Source organism: Salvelinus sp. IW2-2015, linkage group LG14 (assembly GCF_002910315.2).
Source record: "Salvelinus sp. IW2-2015 linkage group LG14, ASM291031v2, whole genome shotgun sequence".
In the NCBI taxonomy this organism is placed as follows: domain Eukaryota; kingdom Metazoa; phylum Chordata; class Actinopteri; order Salmoniformes; family Salmonidae; genus Salvelinus; species Salvelinus sp. IW2-2015.
The window spans coordinates 6,041,081-6,062,052 of record NC_036854.1 but is presented as its reverse complement, the minus strand read 5'-3'; the positions used below and the strand labels follow the sequence as shown (position 1 = coordinate 6,062,052).

The 20,972-nt window shown below is 43.2% G+C and overlaps 1 protein-coding gene across 1 annotated transcript in view; it reads left to right on the top strand.

Moving 5' to 3' along the window:
• Positions 1-19,617, top strand: part of LOC111973367 (collagen alpha-1(XII) chain-like) — a 101,403-nt gene extending 81,786 nt beyond the window's left edge. The window contains exons 61-77 of the mRNA XM_070446482.1: positions 2,053-2,195; positions 2,815-2,924; positions 8,275-8,433; positions 8,709-8,786; positions 10,299-10,385; positions 10,835-10,888; positions 11,301-11,396; positions 11,989-12,042; positions 13,331-13,384; positions 13,496-13,549; positions 13,946-14,017; positions 14,154-14,189; positions 14,285-14,351; positions 14,486-14,671; positions 15,352-15,420; positions 16,967-17,137; positions 18,699-19,617. Coding sequence (XP_070302583.1) covers positions 2,053-2,195; positions 2,815-2,924; positions 8,275-8,433; positions 8,709-8,786; positions 10,299-10,385; positions 10,835-10,888; positions 11,301-11,396; positions 11,989-12,042; positions 13,331-13,384; positions 13,496-13,549; positions 13,946-14,017; positions 14,154-14,189; positions 14,285-14,351; positions 14,486-14,671; positions 15,352-15,420; positions 16,967-17,137; positions 18,699-18,820 — 1,612 coding nt within the window. The 3' untranslated portion in view covers positions 18,821-19,617. The remainder of the gene's footprint in view (positions 1-2,052; positions 2,196-2,814; positions 2,925-8,274; positions 8,434-8,708; positions 8,787-10,298; positions 10,386-10,834; positions 10,889-11,300; positions 11,397-11,988; positions 12,043-13,330; positions 13,385-13,495; positions 13,550-13,945; positions 14,018-14,153; positions 14,190-14,284; positions 14,352-14,485; positions 14,672-15,351; positions 15,421-16,966; positions 17,138-18,698) is intronic.
• Positions 19,618-20,972: the final 1,355 nt, after the last annotated feature.

Sequence of the window (20,972 nt, the reverse complement as noted above, 5' to 3'; positions counted from 1 at the left end):
GATGATAGCAGGAAGCTGGCCAAGGACGGCACGTTCAAGAGTTTTGGAGAGAAAAGAAAGAAGGGATACTGGTCTGTAGTTGGTTGACATCGGAGGGATCGAGTGTAGGTTTTTTCAGAAGGGGTGCAACTCTCGGCTCTTGAAGACGGAAGGGACGTAGCCAGCGGTCAAGGATGAGTTGATGAGCGAGGTAGGTAAGGGAGAAGGTCTCCGGAAATGGTCTGGAGAAGAGAGGAGGGGATAGGGTCAAGCGGGCAGGTTGTTGGGCGGCCGGCCCCTTGTAGGCGGCCGGCCCCTTGTGCTTCCATTCAACCACAAGAGCATTATTGAGGTCGGGCACTGATGTTGGGTGATTAGTTCTGGCTCGCAGTCGGCGTTCCAATTCATTCCAAAGGTGTTTGATGCGGTTGAGATCAGGGATCTGTGGAGGCCAGTCAAGTTCTTCCACACCGATCTTGACAAACCATTTCTGTATGGACCAAAGCTTTGTGCACATAGGTATTGTCATGCTGAAACAGGAATGGGCCTTCCCCAAACTGTTGCCACAAAGTTGGAAGCACAGAATCGTTTAGAATGTCATTCTATGCTGTAGCGTTGAGATTTCCCTTCACTGGAACTAAGGGGACTAGCCCGAAACATGAAAAACAGCCCCAGATCATTATTCCTCCTCCACCAAACTTTACACTTGGCACTATGCATTCGGGCAGGTAGCGTTCTCCTGGCATCCACCAAACCAGATGGTGACGCGTGATTCATCACTTCAGAGAACGAGTCCAATGGTGGCGAGCTTTACACCACTCCAGCTGACGCTTGGCATTGCGCATGGTGATCTTAGGCTTGTGTGTGGCTGCTCAGCCATGGAAACCCATTTCATGAAGCTCCCGACGAACAGTTATTGTGCTGACGTTGCTTCCAGAGGCAATTTGAAACTCTGTAGTGAGGGGTCCCGTTCTGTGAGCTTGTGTGGCCTACCACTTCGAGGCTGAGCCATTGTTTCTCCTAAACGTTGCTACTTCACAATAACAGCACTTACAGTTGACCACGGCAGCTCTAGCAGGGCAGAAATTTGACAAACTTGACTTGTTGGAAAGTTGGCATCCTATGACGGTGCCACGTTAAAAGTCACTGATCTCTTCAATAAGTGTCATTCTACTGTCGATGTCTGTTTGTGACATCGGCTAGTGTAGAAAGGGCTTTATAAATACATGTGATTGATTGATTGAACTATGGAGATTGCATGGCTGTGTGCTTGATTTTATACACCTGTCAGCAATGGGTGTGGCTGAAATAGCCGAATCCACTAATTTGCAGTGTATGTCTGCACTACTTTTGTGAGCTAATGGATTTAAGGGATAATTGAGTTGCAGCACATTATAATGATAGTCTCAGACTCTGAAAGCGTGTCTCCGCTCGAATCCAGGAAGACTGAGGAGATGTCGGTCAATGCAGGGAGTGCGGGAGTTAAGAAATTACTTGTTTTTAAACATGACCTTTTTGTGGGCCTTTCCCATGCAGCAAAAACTGTATTAACGTTGGTTTGGCACTTGGAGATGACACGTCATACTCAACTATGTTCAGACAAAATGTTAGACCCCATTCCCCTCTAAACTAGGTCAATAAATGTACAATGTCCTGCTTATTCACTTGTGATTGGCTGACCCAACAGGTCCCAACATGTCAGAACATGGACTGCCCTATAGCAGTGTTCCAGCTCAATCTGAAGTTCTGGCGTGCTGCTGGGTTCACTCATCCCACGTAGCTCCGAGACATCCAACTACACTGTCTATCTCCTACACCGTACATCTCTCAGCGTTTTATCAGCCGCACAGTAGGCCTATCAAATACTGTATATCTCCAGTCAGCTTAACCTTCCGCCTCAGAGTTTTACCTCTGCTTGCGACTCTATGGAAAAACATCAGCCACATCACGGTGGTTCATAGGCATAGAGTAATACTGTACACATGTATATTAATGGTGAATTGATTATTGTGTATTTCGTCTTTTTTTTTTATGGTCAGTCTTATTGTTGGGGTTTTGTGGGGGTTTGAACAGGGAGATCCACCCAGACGGACTACCTCACTCCTACACCATCATCATGATGTTCCGTCTCCTCCCGGACACACCCAACGAGGCCTTTGACATCTGGCAGGTGTCCACCAAGGACGACAAGCCTGAAGTCGGGGTCACCATTGATCGTAAGGCTCTGTAGCTCGGGGGATTTGAAAGGGTCAAGGACAGAGGGTTTACAATGAGGGTTACAAGATGTTACTGGTGTAGCATCCCAAATGACCCCCTACTCCCTACATAGTGCACTACTTTTGACCGGAAGCATATGTATCCTGGTCAAAAAGTAGTACACTTCATGGGGAATAGGGTGCCATTTGTGACACAGACACAGAGGAAGGAGGAAGTAGGGTTGTGTGAGGAGGAGATATCATATCCAGCAGCTGTAGATAGATTTATGTTGTTCTGTCTGATATTCTCTCATGGGAGCAGTGAAGGGATCGTAATGGGCTCCAGAGCACAGGGCTGCTTTGGTCTCCCTCAGTAACCACACTCACCCCCCTCCGGTTCCAGCATCCTGTATAAGCTATCTTCAGCTGGCCTTTATAAAGCACCGACCATGTTGTTTGTGATGCAGCTTTCACAAAGCATATCTACTTTATGATAAACTGCCCATTGATGATAATGGTATTGGAGTCCTGTTTCTAGTTTAGGAGCTTTGCATGACACCAAGTCCTAATGCGACGTTGGAGAGCTATCTGTAACCTCTTTCTTTTCTCTCCTCAAACTCGTTTTTTTTTCTCTATTCAGCTTCCAGCCAAACGATTTCGTATTATAACAAGGATACGAGGGGGGAGATCCAGAGGGTCACTTTCGACAATGACCAAGTGAAGAGAATCTTCCATGGAAGCTTCCACAAGGTAAACCCTGACTGCCTGTCTGCGTGACTGTTGGGATTGGAGGAATATACTGGGTGTAGTGAAGTTAATGGCCAGATTATAGAACATTCAGGGGCTTGGCGACTGGACTTGAGATATGGCACATCAATCACAGTTGTCTCTTTTCTTCTTGCTGTAAGCTTGCATGTCCTGAGGATACACAGATAATGAGAAGGGATACCTGGCATTCCTGATACATTGTATATTACAGGAGGTGTACCTCCTGATACAGCTACAGACATGTGTTCTGCAGAACAGTGTCTGCTCATGCAAACAGATGGTCTTTGGCTGTAAGTTGTATAAACCCCAATGTTACATGACGCATAGATTGACGTTATTGATGGTAATCAAAGCCTCTCAAAGTAATCAAGCGATAGAAGTGGCCATTGATCTTTTACCAGTTTGTTTGGACTTTGAAGCTAATCAAATGACTGGTTTCATGCTAAGCTGAAGTGGTCATGTTTGGTCCAGCTCCAACACCACATTGGGCTCTAATTCGATGGCTGTTGGTTTCCCGAGAGAAACTGGACTAAGTGGGGCAGAGAAATCAGACTCTGTTGACATATTTGATCTCTTGGATCTCTTGGATTAGTGCATTAAGTTGTAACCTGAGGGAGGGAGACCACTAAAGATTAACCATAGGTAGTCCGTGTATACTCTGTGCATTAAGAGCTATATGGAAGTACTTCCCGCTGGTACTTGCTGGAGTTTCCATTTACCATAAGGTCAGAGCCGTGTGCTCATAGGGGCTGTGGACATAGTCATTTCACAACGCTATCACAAACGTTCACTAGAATCTATAAGTCCTTTTGCGGAGACCATTAAAATGTACTGCTAGTCGCTGCTGGCGTGCTAGTCTGGAAAATATTGGGTCACTGCTATAACTATTAAACAATTACATCAGAGAGGCAGTGGAATGCCAGGCTGGGGGGAGGTTTTTCTGCCTGCCTTTCTCTCTCTCTCTCTCTCTCTCTCTTTCTCTCTCTTTATCTATCGCTATCCCATTTTTGGCTCTGCTGCCGTTTCTCTGCCTGGATGTTGGATGCAAGCCTTGCCTCTGTTGCCTCTGGTAGCCGACCGCAGGGGAATTCTCGCCGTTGCTGTAGGGGCGGCGACTCTGTTCTGTGGTTTACCTCCCAGCATGGTTATGTATGCTGTATCTGTCCCAGTCTTCCAGCATGGTTATGTATGCACTATCTCTCCCAGTGTTGTCCAGCTGGGCTCAAAAGTAGTGCTCCAAGAATTTGTTCTTAACTGACTTGCCTAGTTAAATAAAACATTTAAATAAAGTGTAAGGAATAGGGTGCCATTTGGAACGCAAGCTAGGCAATTTCCAGCTCCCACTGGGGACAGGGCCTCAACCACACTTCTTACAGTGACAGACTCACAGACAGACAGTAATGAGTAGGGATTGAGTAGTATAAGCGCTTTTCACTTGTAATTTCCCTCAGTCAGTATAGCGGTTGAAACTTTCCTTTGCAGAATGCATAATGTGTTTTTAAGAAGTAGATGACTGTGTCAGTTACAGAACTGGTGACTTATAGAACCCACTCTTCTCTCCCTGCTGCCAGCATATGCAGCATAAACAAACACAATTTAGATGGGCTAGCTTGAACCCAGACTCTCACTCCCTTATTTGATTGATGTCCTGGTTTGTTTTCTTAGCCAACTCTGGCAGGTTTAGGAAAGTGTTGTGTGGTGAGGAGGGCTATGGGCTTTGAAACAGCCGCGTTGCACTGCTTCACCGCAAGGCTGATTTACCTCGACCTAAGCAGTCAGGAAATTGCTAATTCAGCGTTTGAAAGGTCTTAGTTACCGCCGATGATACAAAACTCGCTAAAATAGGTTTAACAGATGTGCTCCACTCAAGGAATTGGGAGCCTCCTGTGTGTATATTGGGTCAAAATACAATTCCATTATATCAGCCAGTAAAAAAAATCCTCACTGTGACTATTGTATAAGCCACTTGTTTTCAAACTTTTCTTGTCCAGGGACCCCTGCCCAGGCAAACCGGCGACCCAGGAACCCCCATCATATCTTAGTAAAAAATGCAATTACATTGTGTCTTATTATCAGGGGAATGATAATGGCAAATAAAAGTAATCAACATTTTAAAATGGACAGATTTGGTAGGCAGTTTCATTATTTTGACCTCCCCACAGTTCATTGGAAGAGGAAGTGTAAACTCAAACATAGTCTATTAGCTAGACAGATAAAAGTATCTTGGTGGTTTAGAGAAAATCGTACTGAAATTCAAACAAACAGAAATCCTCAAACATTAGAACAAAATCAATAGCCATGTGCCCTGAATGCAGTTTTTTATTTGTATTATTCTCCCTGACTGTCTAGCTTTTATTTGATTGTTAGTTTCAAATATGGTATTCTAAAAATATATACGTAGTTTAATATCTTTTATGGGTAACAAGAATTGAAGCTTTCTGCCCATATCAGATATGTCTATGTCCTGGGATTTGTTTTGGTTTCTTACAACCTCATGCTAATGAGGTTAGCACGAGGACGGGTCACCGATTCTGTATTAAACTTACTCTTGAAAGTTGTAATAGTAGAATGCACAAGGGGCAATTTCGAAATTGGGTAGTGCATCATCACTTCCTCTTGTCGTGTTAGTCATTACATATCTTAGAGAGCTATTTATAACTTGTCAGAAGTGTCCAGTTCTAGAACAATTTTTTTTAAATTTAGTTTTGTTAGCCCATAGATATTGTTGTAATTTGTAGTCACTCAAATATATCATGAATACACATTAGACATAGCAAAATGTATACAATTATGAGAAAATTTGCTTTAAAATAGCAACATTTTCTTTGCACTCCATGACAAAATGTGTAGAATTGCAGGAAATAAGCCTAAGAATTTTCTATACAGAAAACATTTGGTAATTAGATCCTATTACTGTAATTTTCTCCATATTAAAGGGGTAGTTCGAGGTTTTGGCACTGGAGCCTTTTATCTACTTCCCCAGAGTCGGATGAACAGGAACAGCCAGCATGCAAACTGTTCCTGTAGACTTCCAGTCATTGCGCTAAAGCTAGCTAGAAACTACCTCTAACTTCCTTCATACTGGATGCAGAGAAATTAAAATGTTATCCATGGTGTTATTATGTTGCAGCTAGCAAAAAAATATATATAAAAAAAATTGCGGACCCCGTTCAGTACCTATTTGGTGCAATATGCAGACAGTCTGTAACCCAGTTTGAAAACGCCTGTTATAAACCATCTCTATTTGCCTGTTTCTGATGACAGTTTGAATGCTTTGTTCTCTCGCCAGTAACCCTTTCTTTCCACTAAGATTACGGTAAGCATACAGTAGGTTTAGCAGACCCTCAGGAATCAAACGCTAAAGCGGTTTCTTAAACCATGATTAATAGTCGTTAGGAATTCGTTTAAATATCCACAAAGATGATAAATGAGTGTTGACATACCCTGACCGTATGGACTCTGCTTTTCACCACGCTGAACGTATCAAACATTTAATTCATTATCAAAAACCACCGTCTTGTGTTTGGATAATACAATAACAACCTAATGCATATTGTACCAAATAATACTCAAATAAAGGCATATGGGTTTCATGGAAGCTTGAGTCAGTGAGCAAAACGCAAACCATATGTAGTCCGAATGGATAGAGAACACCCAAGACTTGTGAATGAAAAGGCTAATACGTGTTAGACGATGGTCATGTCAGAGAGAGAGCGAGAGAGAGAGCGAGAGCGAGAGCGAGAGCGAGAGCGAGAGAGAGAGAGAGAGAGAGAAGAGAGAGAGAGAAGAGAGAGAGAGAGAGAGAGAGAGAGAGAGGAGAGAGAGAGAGAGAGAGAGAGAGAGAGAGAGAAGAGAGAGAGAGCGAGCGAGAGCGAGAGCGAGAGCGAGAGAGAGAGAGAGAGAGAGAGAGAGAGAGAGAGAGAGAGAGAGGATATGGTCATATGATGGTAGAAGGTCTGGGAGGAGCTGTATAATCTGTCCCAGTCACTGACCAGAGGTCAAGGGAAACTCCAACATCTGTAACGTGGATGTCACATCAGTGAGCTCACAGGGAATGCCATCTTCACGGTGCTGCCTGCTGCACACCACATTTTGCCTCTTGGTTACGATAGCATCTTGGTATCCCTTTTCTTAGGGTCGAAGGTTTACTGTGTCTGATTCTTGATAGGCGACGAGGTGATTTGTTGTATTGCTGTGTTTGAATCGCTCAGCCAGAGGTCTTAAACTGGAGACAGTCTGAGGCTGTGTAGAGCATTCCTAGAGGTGCTGCATTTCTTCTTCACGTTAGAGCGCTGACGATGATGTCATTTCCCTGAGCCGAGTTGCTTTCTCACAGTACCGTTACCTTATTTACCCTCTTGCCGTCCAAAACAGACTCACAGTTTCCATAAATTGCGGCGCGTGCTCCGCTGTCTGTCTGCACGCTCTCCGAGAAGAATCCTGAGATATGAGTTTCCTCTGCTCGCGGTCGGCTAAACATAGCTGTACATTTGTTGACCACAATGAATTAAACAGTGTGTGGTTGTCAAATCTCTGGGGCTGACTCCATGGCTTGGTACTGTACAGTATAATTTTGCATGCTCAGTAAGAATGTGGTTACTGGGCTACAGCTGAACTCCCCAGAACAGCAGCTAGCCTCTGAACGTTTGGCAATATAGGGAAAGAGTAGAAAGGGAGCACTTCTTATGTCGCGCCACAAAACAACATCATAAGAAAATGTGGTGAGGTCGATCTGAGTAAGGACGAGCGACGTAGTGTGTACATTGACTCTGTGAAACACAGTGGTGGAAAGACTCATCCATGGTGTGCACCACATCACTTTAAACCCATCACCGCAAAGTAAATGAGACAGATGAATGGATGGCGGTGTTCTGTAAATCAGTAGGCACGCAAACAGCTGATCCGGCATTTCCTACTGTGTTCTACCACACTCGCTAAATCTTACTGATGATATGACATATGACTAATGTTATGTATTTAACAGTGGATGGAGATGACATCGATGGAATTGTGGTGATGATCTTATCCTGAGCGTATCTTATCCTGTGTGCACTTTTAGGATGCTGTACATCATCGGAACACATTGACATCATGTTTGTGTGCTGCTCTTGTTGTTGTACTCTGGCCTATCTCTTTTGGAGAGATTCAAGGCACAACACATCAAGGAGAGGAAATAACACATCCAAATACACCCTGTGTCTCTCTGTGCTCTGTTGCCAACCCCAGATAACCCAATGATTTGCGGAGTTTTAGGATAGACAGCAGACGGGTCCTAGACGAAAGTATGTCCTGGACGAAGAATGTAACAACTCTCAATCTTTTCTGTCTGCAGCTCCACCTCCTTGTTTCCCCCACCAAAGTCAAGCTGAACCTCGACTGCCAAGAGGTGGCGGAGAAGGAGATTAAGGAAGCTGGAAACACGTCCACGGATGGCTATCAAGTTCTTGGCAAAATGTCCAAGTCCATTGGCTCCAAGGGTGAATCTGCAACTGTAAGTGAACTGTCATACAACATGAAAGGATATGGACCTACAAGCCTACTAGCATGACGGTTTTAGTGCTCCTGTGTATCTGAGTGCTGTTATGACAGGAGGAAGCCTTGAAGCTCACTCCCTCCAACACAGTGCATCTCAAGTGGAATGTGCCTGTTATCCTTATCTGATGCTCCGCGGGCTCTCTGTCTGCACGTTCTCCTTGTTTTCTTATTTTATATTTTGGGATGCGGAGGAAGTATGTAAGTTTCCTTTTTTTTCCTTCTGTTCCACAGTTCCAGCTCCAGATGTTCGATATAGTGTGCACCCTGGGCTGGACGAGCAGAGACAGATGCTGTGACCTTCCGTCTATGGTGAGTACGAGGAGCCTCAGTGGACCTCCGCTGAAATTTGCCCACGGTACAGATCTAGGATCAGCTTGAGCAGTCTGTAAGCATCTTCACTGACCCCAAATCCATAGTCCTCTTGACACCCGTTGAGCCTCTGAGTGTGTGTGCCTTCGGCCTGGCATGAGTGTCCGTGACTGAGATCAAGTCCAGTTGTGTGTGTCTGCATGTGTGCACATGTGCGTTTTAGACAATGCATCTTGCTTGTCTCATCTTTTAACACGGCAGTAAACAAATGCATATCCATCGGACATCTCTGCTTTAGGACATGCTTACCTCATCCTGAACACGTGAAGAGGAACAATGGAAAAACAAGCCTGTATTTTATAAGCTGTGTCTTGGATTCTAACGCTGTCCTGATAACTTGTATAACAGATGCAGTAAAAGTGAAACTGCATCCCTGCAAATCTGATTCCCAATGGTCAAATCCTGTGCAGACAGAGGGCTTAGTATATTTCACTCAACCTATGGAAAGGGGAATGGCGAGCAGCTAAGTATGGCATGATTAGCACTTGACTGACCACCCCTATGCAGTTGTCCTCTCTAATATGTAAAAGTCGAAGCTGAATGAAAAAGTGCCTCCAGTACAGAGCACATTTTGGCAGCAGAAAAGGTTAATCAGTTTGAACAGGAAATCTCTGTTTTTTTCTTCTTAGATTATTCAAACTCTTGGAAGACTCTCAATGGATGTTTGTGAGACACATTCATTTTACAATCCTAGTTGGCCATTCTATAATTATGGTCTCTTGTCCTGACTGTTAAAGAACCATGACTGTGTTTAAATGGCCCAGCTGCAGCTTCAAACACCTTTTGTCAAGGAGAGAGTGTTGCTGATTTGCAGATACGCTGCCCCAGATCCCGGCCGGTAGGCGGAGAAGCAACGGCCATCGACTGTAAAGGCATCACAACTTTGAACGGCCTTCAACAATACGTACATCCAACAGAAAACAATGCCAAACTGTCAAGACAATGCCCCTGTTTGATCTGGACTTTCTCTCTATTGTTCCGCCAGAGATATCCAAGAACACGCCTCTGTTTCAACAAATCAGAGCTGCACAATTTCTGTTGGTTGGACACCCAGAATGTGTTTTAATGTGTTTCATGTCTTGTGGGTAGGGCTTACAACAATGGACTTCCTGGAAACTCAGGCTGTATAGGGTTGCATGCCAACACATCTGCCTGATTAGAGTTGTTCTATAAAATATTGCTCTTATCTAGTGAGCATGTACTTCATCGGTTTGTCTTCCTTGAGAGGTACCGTACTGCTGGTACAAACTAATAACATTTCATCAATCAAAATAAGCCGTATTATTCTGTAACCTCCTGACCCTTCCTCTGCTTACATTTACATAACATTTCGGTCATTTAGCAGACGCTCTTATCTGGAGAGACTTACAGTCAGTAATGGGTCTGTGTTTTAGCCCTTCTAGTTACCGCAGCTCACCACGTCTCTTTGTCTGTTCCCTCCCCTGTTATCAGAGAGAAGAGTCCAAGTGCCCGTCCCTCCCCAACGCCTGCACATGTACCTCGGAAAGCACAGGACCCCAGGGAACACAGGGGGCAGTGGTAAGGACCAGATACACCCACTACACTCTCTGTTTGTCTCCAAAATGGCACTCTGTTCCCTATTTAGTCCACTACTTCTGATCAGGGCCCATAAGGCACTACATGGGGAATGAGGTGCCATTTAGGACTTGTTTTCCTTCCATCTCTATGCTGCAGGCCAGGGTTTCTAGTGAACTCATTGATCTGCCGATCGGAAAGTCTCTTTTTGACCCATTTTGATTTATGTACTGTACAGTTGCCTCTGACATGCATTCGTTATGTAGGACTGACTGTACACTGCACAATAGAAGTTGGCTTGTATTTCATTTTAAAAGGGCAAGCCAGAAGGAAACTACAGTGATGATTATGAAGCCCCCAGGGAGGGAGTATCCATCATGAGTGTGGGTCAGAGCTTCTGGACACTCCCTTCTCTCCCTGTGTTAACTTGACAAATGATCTTTCTTCACCAGGGCGCACCCGGTAGCAAAGGTCCCCGGGGGGAAAGAGGAGAGACTGGCCCGGCTGTAAGTACCTCACTAACCTCACCTCTCACATTCCCTCTTTAGGACTGCAGGGCTGTAACCGACGGCAGGCAAGTCCTAAAGTGGTCCTGGCATTTGACACAGTTTGGAGAATGTGGGATATTTTAAAGCTTTTTCTGCTCTTGATGAAAACTGAGAAACTGTTTACAGTTTCATGGCTTTGAAGAGGAAGAAACACATCTGAATTCACTTATTAGGAGTATGTTAGTCTTCTCGAAATTTCAGGGAGGCTTGGTTTGACAGTGTAGGCATTCCACGGTTTCTGGTGCCTTCTTCCAGAGATTGCAACAGTAGCATATTTGACTGCACTGCCATTTTCAGTCTGGAGATCTCAATATCAACATTCGTTCCAGGTCTAATTGATTCTTATCTCTTGTCTTTGTTTCTCTGGTAGGGTCCAATTGGACCGCGTGGAGATACAGGATTGCCAGGACCTATGGGTCTGCCTGGCCCTCAAGGATCTAGCGGGCTGTCTATTCCAGGAGAAGCTGTGAGTCTCACTCTTACACTGAACACTCCGCACTCACACATTCCACACGCCACACACACTCCCCTCTCCCCAGCCACAGGCGTTGCTGCTGCACACGGCTCGTTTCCAGCAGTTACACGTAAATCCCACGATGCCGCCACACACCAAATAGGAATCATTTTGTCCGTTTATTATGTAAGGGAATCACAAGCTGCAGAGTAATTGTGGCCTGTTGAGCCTGCATTTCTTCATGTCTAGGGACATGTTAAACCAGCCTAATCTCAATGCAGCTAAATGCAGCTCAATGCTACATTAATCACCACTGGGATTTCCTTCGCTGAAAAGCACCCAAACTCAAGACGAATGTTTATCCACTTCTTCGCAAAAAAAAAAAAGAAGGAAATTGCCATTAGACTGTTCAGACATCACCAATACACTTCCACACATCTCGCACAGAACTCTCATCACAGCGTGTTTATCTTGGGTTAAAGACAGATTGGCACGACACATTTTCTTAGATCTGTCACCTAAAGGTTAGTGAGTGTTGAGTTTGGAGGAAGTATTATGTTGTTATACACTGAGTGTGAATGTGTTTCTCCCTCCGCTGTTTCAGGGCCGCCAAGGACCGAAAGGAGAAGCTGGTGATTCTGGGCTACCTGGACAGAAAGTGAGTGCTGCTTTGGCTCACCGGCCTGGCTGTGGTTTAGAACAGTAAATCAGGGATAATTCACAGGGTACAGATATGCTGCTTCTCTGGCCTCTCTTCAATCCACAGACAATATTTCATATGAGGAGAACTCACGAAGAGGCAGGTTGAGATTCCCAAATCTGTATTCAATCTTTCTTGTAGTTAAGAATAACTGAGTGGGAAACAAATCACCTTGATATACAATGCTTCTTGACCAGGGGCTTCTGGTTAGGCCGTGCACATTAGGCCTTCCTCTTTGTGTCAGTTGTACTATGGTCCACACAAAGCTGATGAGGTGATATAGAATGGAAGAATGGAAAATCCAGTTTCATGGACTCCCATCTTTTTAATATACTAAACCTATATGATAGATGGCATCGCAGAACATAATGGTAAACAAGCCTTACTCTGCTCACATATCATAGCAGGGTCTTCTATTTCACCAATATTGACAACATTATGGGAGCCCATCAATGATTACCAGGCTTCGCCTGTGACGTTTTACAGGACAACGATGCACTTCCATGTGTCGTCATACGTCTGCATTTTAGAGATCCTCTGAGATGGTTTCCATTAAACTCACAACGCCATGAACAAATAGCCCCCTCCAGTCCTCATACATGAAATGGCATCTTTGTATTTCTAGAAAAAGCCTGCCCCTTTTATTTACTGATAAAAAATGAGAAGCCCCCTTTGTGTCTACCAGTAAACTCAGAGTACTTCTATGCAGAGGAGTCAATTGGGAACAAAGCTTTCCCCCTCCCTACATTTTTGTTTTACCTCTGTTTAGAATTGCAGGTTTGTTGATGCCACAAGACACTGGAGAATGAATTACCAGTGTAAAATAATGATAAATTCCAAGATAAAAGCCTTGGTGAACCCATCGCTTAAATAGATTGTGGGTAGTGTTTGCAGGTGACCATGATAGAACAGATGATATAGCAACGTGCATTTAACGATTTGCAGAGTATGCAGTCCTGATTTATAATGGCCAATAAAACAGATCTGGAATATATTATGTTCCCTGTAAATTTTATGCGAAGCATCAAAGGCTAGAGAGGATTTGACAATACAAAAGTGAGCAGGGTTTCAAGAGGAAATTTGAAATAAATGGGAAATGTACTGTTTGACACAGAAAACTGGTGGTTAAATAAACTGGTTTGAGTTGGTTGGTCAACGGTAGGTGGCCTGTGTTAATGTGAGCTGTGAGGAAGCAAAAAAGAAAGTCCAGCTCTGACGTGGGCTGTGTTTCCGCCTTTTTCCCCAGGGTCCACCTGGGAAAGCTGGGACCATCGGCCCAATCGGACCTGCTGGACCGAGGGTAAGTAAAATCAATGGGCCATTGTCTAATGATCATGCAATGTCTGTCAAATGAACTTCATCCCATCAGCTCAACTTGTTTAACTCTATTGTCTGTGTGTTGTGGATGCAGGGACCCCAAGGAAAGGAAGGACAGGCTGGATCCAGAGGTCCAACAGGACCAATGGTATGCTCAGTCAAAGTAAAGTCAGGGAGAATAAAGACATTTAAGAACTGTCAAACTCAGCCTCTCCTAAACTATAGTAAAGACAGACCAGAAGTTTCTTGAGTGTAATCTGAGTGGTTATTTTGTTTGTGTCACTGTATCTGATTGGTTATTTTGTTTGTGTCACTGTATCTGATTGGTTCTTTTGTTTGTGTCACTGTATCTGAATGGTTATTTTGTTTGTGTCACTGGATTGATTGATTGTTTTATTAAAAAAATAAAAAAAATAAAGAAAATACATATCCCTGTTAACTTGACAGGGATAACACAAAGTCAATGACTTCCCATTGTGGTCCCTTGAAGAGCATGGTGCAATACATGTATTTGATTGGTTATTTTGTTCTTGTCACTATTCAGGGACCTCCTGGATCTCCTGGAATGCCTGGGGCTTCAGGAAAACCAGGAAAGCCTGGTGACACAGGTGTTTCGGTAAGCATCCATCTCACCAAATCTCATAAAACAGTTCTGTATGTCATGCACACCACGGAAAGGTACATTTTTTGTGTCATACGGTACATACATCTGTGTGCAGTGAGATGTAACGGCCTTGTATTTTTCATTTCAGGGAGCCAATGGTATTAAAGGGGACAGAGGAGAGAGAGTGAGTAACATCTCCAGGGTTCTAGCTCCACGTTTTGAACCTCAGTAAATCATGTATATATTCATCACCAAGCCTTCCTCTCTGTTTGTTTCTAGGGCGACTTTGCTCCTCAGAACATGATGCGGTCCATTGCCAGACAAGTGTGTGAGCAGATAGTAAATGGTGAGTGGGCCTTTTTTCAGCACTGCATTTGTAAGTAGTACTTTCACTAGAGAGAAATCAAAGTCCTAACAGAGTCTGCCTTTCATGAAATGTCTGTTGCCTTCTCAATGTTTATGTTTATCATTGTTTTTCAGGACAAATGAGTAGAGTCAATTCCATGCTGAACCAGATTCCCAGCGGTTACCGTAGTAGCAACAACCCAGGTCCCCCCGGTGCCCCTGGGCCCAGCGGTAACCAGGGTCCCCGTGGAGAGCCCGGACAGACAGGCAGGAATGGATTCCCAGGAAGTTCAGGACAACCTGGCCAGCAAGGAGAGAGAGGTATGTCGTCAGGATGTCCATGACTGTCAGGAGCCCAAGAATTCCACTATGTTAACTGATAAAGCGGTTTATCAATAGGTTTAGCTCTAGGGTGTCAAACTCAATTCCTGGACGGCAGTATGCCAGCGGATTTTCTCTCCTCCCTTATACTCGATTGACCAATTAAGGTCGTTGATTATTTAGGAACTCCCCTCACCTGGTTGTCTAGGTCTTACTACAAATTGAAAGGAAGTAACAAAAACCAACAGACACATGGACCTCCAGGAATTGACACCCCTGGCCCAGCTGTTCAGTATCAGTAGGCTTAACTAGTGTCTCTTGCTGTGTGGTATTGTCACGGTTGGAACAAAGACTGGACATTTTTTCCATAGACATACAATTCTGTCTTAGAATTGATGCGATAGCAATGGAATGAAGCCTTCACAGACCTTTTCCAAAGTCTCATCTTCACAACATATTCCATTCATCTCAGTGGTTATGTCTGTATTTCTGTGTGTCTTTCCATAAGCCTGCCTCAGACTGTTTTCAGTGGCTCAGGAAATGTCTATCCCCCCCCCACCGCCTGCAACTTCTTGAAAATGTTAATTCCTGTGCGCTCATAGTGGTTGCATTAGGGTTTCCTCTTTGAGTGTGTGTCCTTGTCTTTGTCGGCTGTGAGTGATTTTCTATTTGTTTCCCAGGCCCTGCAGGAGAGAAGGGTGATCGAGGGACAGCAGCAGTCGGACAGCGAGGACAAAGAGGACCACCTGGTTAGTTTCACATTTTTGCTCCAGATCCATAACAATCCAGTCTTTGTCTTCTGTCCTGCATTGCGTCACATCTGTCTTAATAGCAATACTGCTCATTCATTAAGCTTAATCTCGCCGAGTGATTCGCATGGCGTCATATTCTTTGGTAGAATCAGGGGAAATCAATCATTACTTTACTTTAGCTGCAGTAATGGGGGTCTTTCTGGCCACGTTTCTCATTTTAAGCTGGATGTGTCACTATGAATTGAACCATTTCTCCCAGTTTAAATCTCCGTAGCTGTAACTACAGGCTGCTAAACCAAGCGTTGCTAAGCTCAGAGGTGTTGCCTGAAGCAGTGCTGGGGCAGCTGTGTTTAATAAATGACCAACGCTGCCGTTCAGCATTTTCCCAGTTAAACACTCTGCCTTCTAGGGGATTTATGTTGTCTTTGTGTGTGAGATGCTCATACGCACAGATGTTGAAATACATTTTCTATTCACAGGTAAAATGTAAAGTACAGATAGCCCCCACCCAAAACGACTTAAGTAGTAATTAAAATGATTTTTTACTTAAGTACTTTACACCACTGGGTTTATGTACATCACAGATGTAATGTACCAAACAGATTAGCAACATCAAACTTGATATGGATAGTAACCAGAGTTGGTCCATTTCAGATGATGTGCTCGGCTTAGTCCTCATCCATTCTAATGTCTTGAGCAGTACCACAGTCATTACAAGCTGTCACTGACAGGACCAGTGCGCTGACAGAGATCATAGATTGAGTTCTGAAACCAGAGATCAGACAGTGGGATTCCCATTGGTTTAACCCTGTAATGGAGCTACAGGAACAGATTCCAGCCAAACTGCCTGCCAGGCCATCCAACAATAATATGAGTTTGTCTTGCCAGGGGCCATAGAGGTGCATTACAGCTAATACAGTTCCCATTGTAATTCAGCACGCTTCACTATAGCCACCCACTCCTACTGAAATTCAGCACTGCTTGACTAAAGTCACCCACTCCCACTGAAATTCAGCACTGCTTGACTAAAGTCACCCACTCCCACTGAAATTCAGCACGCCTAACTATAGCCACCCACTCCCACTGAAATTCAGCACGCGTAACTATAAAGCATTGGGCTTCAAGGTCTACAAGGTCAAGACTTGGAAAGTGGTCTTGAATCAGGGAAAGGGAAATGCCCAGATTACTGGGGAAGCTAGCTGATGGTGAGTCATTGTTCAGGGGCCAATCAGATGTATGTACTGACGTCTTCCTCTCATGGTCACATTCACAACACATGTTTAAAGGACTTAGAGGACCACGGATGAGAGACTGAGGGAAACATTCCAAGCTTAGCTTTTCTAAGCGTCTAGACGAAACAGAGGGGGAAAAAGGATCAACGAATGAATTCAGGGTTTTCCTTCTTCAGTAAAAAAGAAAAAAAGAAAAAATAATTTTCCAAACCGGCAGAAACAGTTACTACACTTATAGCTCCCACTGATGTCACAGGGTGATGACATGCCGATGCCTTCTAATTGGTCGATTGTGATTTGTCTCTCCACAGGCCCAACAGGCGAAGCTCGGACCGGCCCTCCAGGCCCCGCAGGCTCCTCCGGGCCCCGCGGTCCTCCTGGGCGCCAAGGGTTCGCAGGTATTAGGGGCCAACCTGGCACTCCTGGCTACTGTGACTCTTCCCAGTGCGTCAGCATTCCGTACAATGGACAAGGATACCGAGGTACATAACTGGAAAGGTTGATGGGCATGACATCCTCAATGACTGCATGTCACCGAAGCATGAAACATGAGTGAAAAGCATGTGTAGTTACTACATAGTTATTACGTAACATAAGTGAGTACAGTATAGACTGATGACAAAATGGATATATTCCAGAAACAGCTATATATAAATTGTGATAATTCATTTGTTAACATTTGGAGAGAAAGTAAATATTCCCATACCAACTGAAGACTAACACTTCGTTTGACCTATTTCAGGTTCACCATAGTAAACTTTCGTAATCGCCTGTGCTGCTTTCACTTTGAATTCCTGAGAAAAAAAAAAGGTCCTGTTACTGAGATGCTTGCTCACGCGCTCTAGAGCTGTTTGAGGATAAACCACCAAAGGATAAGATTAACAAACTATGTTGAGAAAGACAAGAACAACGAGGACCGGTACTAACAACATTGTAGAGCAACTAGATCAGACAAGCGCCGGTGATGACCACAACATAGTTGCCTGTTTGCATCTTGAAGCCAGAGAACGAGCAGACAAAGACCTTCTATCAGGTGGAGAAGCATGTGCAAACAAACAAACAAAAACAAACACTCAAATACGTCAACAACAACATTAACGTGGTTACTCTTGAGGTGACATCTGTAAATAAACTAACGATGCCTTGTAAATGATGTTGAAATCACATCCCACTCAATGTGGTTTTTAACACCTGTAGTTATGCTTTTGCCTTGTAACCTGCTGCTTGGTGAATGCCAACGCGAATGCTTCTTTTTCTACCACGTGTCCCTGAAAAGGGATGTTTCTGTAGCCTAAACACACACAGACAGCTCAGGGGCCATGTTGAACCACGTGCCTTTTGTGCCGATGTGACCTTGTAGGTTTAGCTCTTCTATCTATGTACACGGTAGTAGCATTCTGAGAATCATCATTCGTTACGCTGTAGTATTCATTGGTATTCTTCCAGTGCCAGCTGGTTAGCTCTGTTATGTTATGAGGAATAACCTCCCAATTCCAAAATGTATGAATAGGCTGGTGGTAGAACTCTTACTTGATTTTTGATATTTTGTGTTGATATTTTAGACATGAATGAGTTGCAGCGAATGGCAATGATGATTCTGTTCAACGATTGAACCCACCCACTACTCAAACTTTACTAACATTGTATTATTAACATCACACAGACATAGAAAATGCACTGAACCATTCAACCCACCCACCACTCAAACTGTATTAACATTGTGTAATATTAACATCACACAGACATAGAAAATGCACTGAACGATTCAACCCACCCACCACTCAAACCGTATTAACATTGTGTAATATTAACATCACACAGACATAGAAAACGCACTGAATTGTTTACTTCCTATCAGTGCCTTTGAAAATAACATAAAGGGATATGACCACGTTCCACTCAATTGTCATTTCCCCAGTATACTGTATGTCCAAGCCTGAAAAGAAAACCTAACACAGCAATTCATTTTTGTGCATGTTGAGCCTGACATACTCTGCAAATTACACTCATGTTCAATTGGCATAAAACACTATTTCCAAGCAGACCCATATCCACCTGAGCCTGAAACCTACGTAGTCCCAATACCCGAAGAAGAAGACGACTCACAAAACGAGCGTCGAAAGAGGTCACTATCAAGAATGGAATCCAAAAGTATAGGTTCATAAAAAGGGGATGTTCTTCTTTTTTTGTTCTTCTTGTTTTTTTGTTGTTGCTGTGTTCACATATGGTGTCATTAAGGGCTATGCACATTTCACTAAAAAGGGGTTTGATACCTCTATATTTGGAAGTACCTTAAATCATATGTTGGGGGAGGGGGAAGCAAAAACATGACAATCTGTAAGCTTGCTGTCTTTTCCCTATTGTGTCTTTTGCTTGTAACATATCTGCATTAAGTGTTATTGAATTGCAGTGTTGGACAATCCACTCTTCATGACAAAACCAACATTCAAAGGTATTAAAGGAAAGCAAATGTTTGTTCACACAGTGTTGGGGCAACCAACAAAAAAACGGCTCTTTTACGGTTCATCCAAAATTTCTGATGATCAAAATGTTGTTTTATTCCTATTTTATACTTTTGCTTTTTTTTCTCACTTGAAAGATGGCCATTTGTCCACCATCTACCTACAGTTTTCATCTTCAGTACTGCAGTTAAACATGGCTTCCATTTTGTAACTTCAGACAAAATATTTATCCGTTTTCTTATATCAACTCACAGCTGATTTTACCAAAAGGTGGAATTGCATGTCTGTGGTGTATATTTAGTATGGTTTGTTAATCAGAATATAGTTGTTGTCATTTGTTGTTTTATCAATATCGAATGCAGTTGGAATTTGTGTGCAAGACTATGGATATGGTATTGCTGCTTCATGTTTTAACTGCAAATTGTGAACTCCACAGCCTTATTTTCTTATTTATTTCTGAAACACAAGAGGCATTTTTCAATAAAACTACTGAAAATGTACTGTCGTGTCAATCATTATATCACAGCAGCTAAATAGATGATTTAAAGATGGATTGTTTTCAGGGATATGTATTGAAACATCTACAACAATCAAATCTAGAAAACTATAATAACATGAACTTTGTTCTGGGACAAATCTGCCTATGAGGACAGGATGTGAACTAATTTTGATTGGATGCCCTGAAGGCAGAACTATTTCTTTGGTAATAAAGACAAAGGTCATGAGAGGTGTGGTTTAGTTTGAACAAAGGAAAAGTCAAATGGTGGGAGAGAAAATGGCAACAAGATTCAATGTCCAGTTAATGTAGAAATTGTTAAACCATCAAGTCATGCATTTCTAACCATGTTGTTTTCTGACAAATTATCAGAGTATAAGTGTCTGACAGGAATTTGTAACGTGAGGACAAGTTTAGCAAATTGAGCTACTTCTTTGCCCTGAGATTGAAATACGGAAGGAATGAGGGGACTAGGAACAGATAAGAAGAATTTGGAAAGGTACTTAACTTATCAATGGTGGATGTGTAGTCAAGAGAAAATGAGCATGCTACTCTGAGCATTTTCTTTTATATGCCACTTACAGTGCCTTCGGAAAGTATTCAGACCCCACTTTTTCCACATTTTGTTACCTTACAGCTTTATTCTAAAATTGATTAAATTGTTTTTTCCCTCATCAATCTACACACACTACCCCATAATGACGAGGCAAAAATAGGTTTTTAGAAATGTTTGCTCTTTTATAAAATAAAATAAACTGAAATATCACATTTACATAGGTATTCAGACCCTTTACTCAGTACTTTGGCAGCGATTACAGCCTTGAGTCTTCTTGGTTATGACGCTACAAGTGTCACGATCGTCTACTGAAGAGAGTGAGGACCAAGGCGCAGCGCGTGAAAAGAACATCTTCTTTTATTCAGAAGAGAGAAAACATGAAACGAACACTATACATAAACTAAACAAACGACCGTGAAGCTATAAACGTTGTGCACACACACACACAGGCTACAAACGTTCAAACATAGACAATTACCCACAAACACCTAAAGCCTATGGCTACCTTAAATATGGCTCCCAATCAGAGACAACAATAACCAGCTGTCTCTGATTGAGAACCAAATCAGGTAACCATAGACTTTCCTAAACACCTACACTCAACCATAGACAATCCTAGACACATACACTCAACACAAACCCATACACTAAAACCAACACCCCCTTTACCATAATAAACACCCAAAACACAAACATACCCCATGTCACACCCTGACCTAACTAAAATAATAAAGAAAACAAAGAATACTAAGGCCAGGGCGTGACAACAAGCTTGGCACACCTTCATATGGGGAGATTCTCCC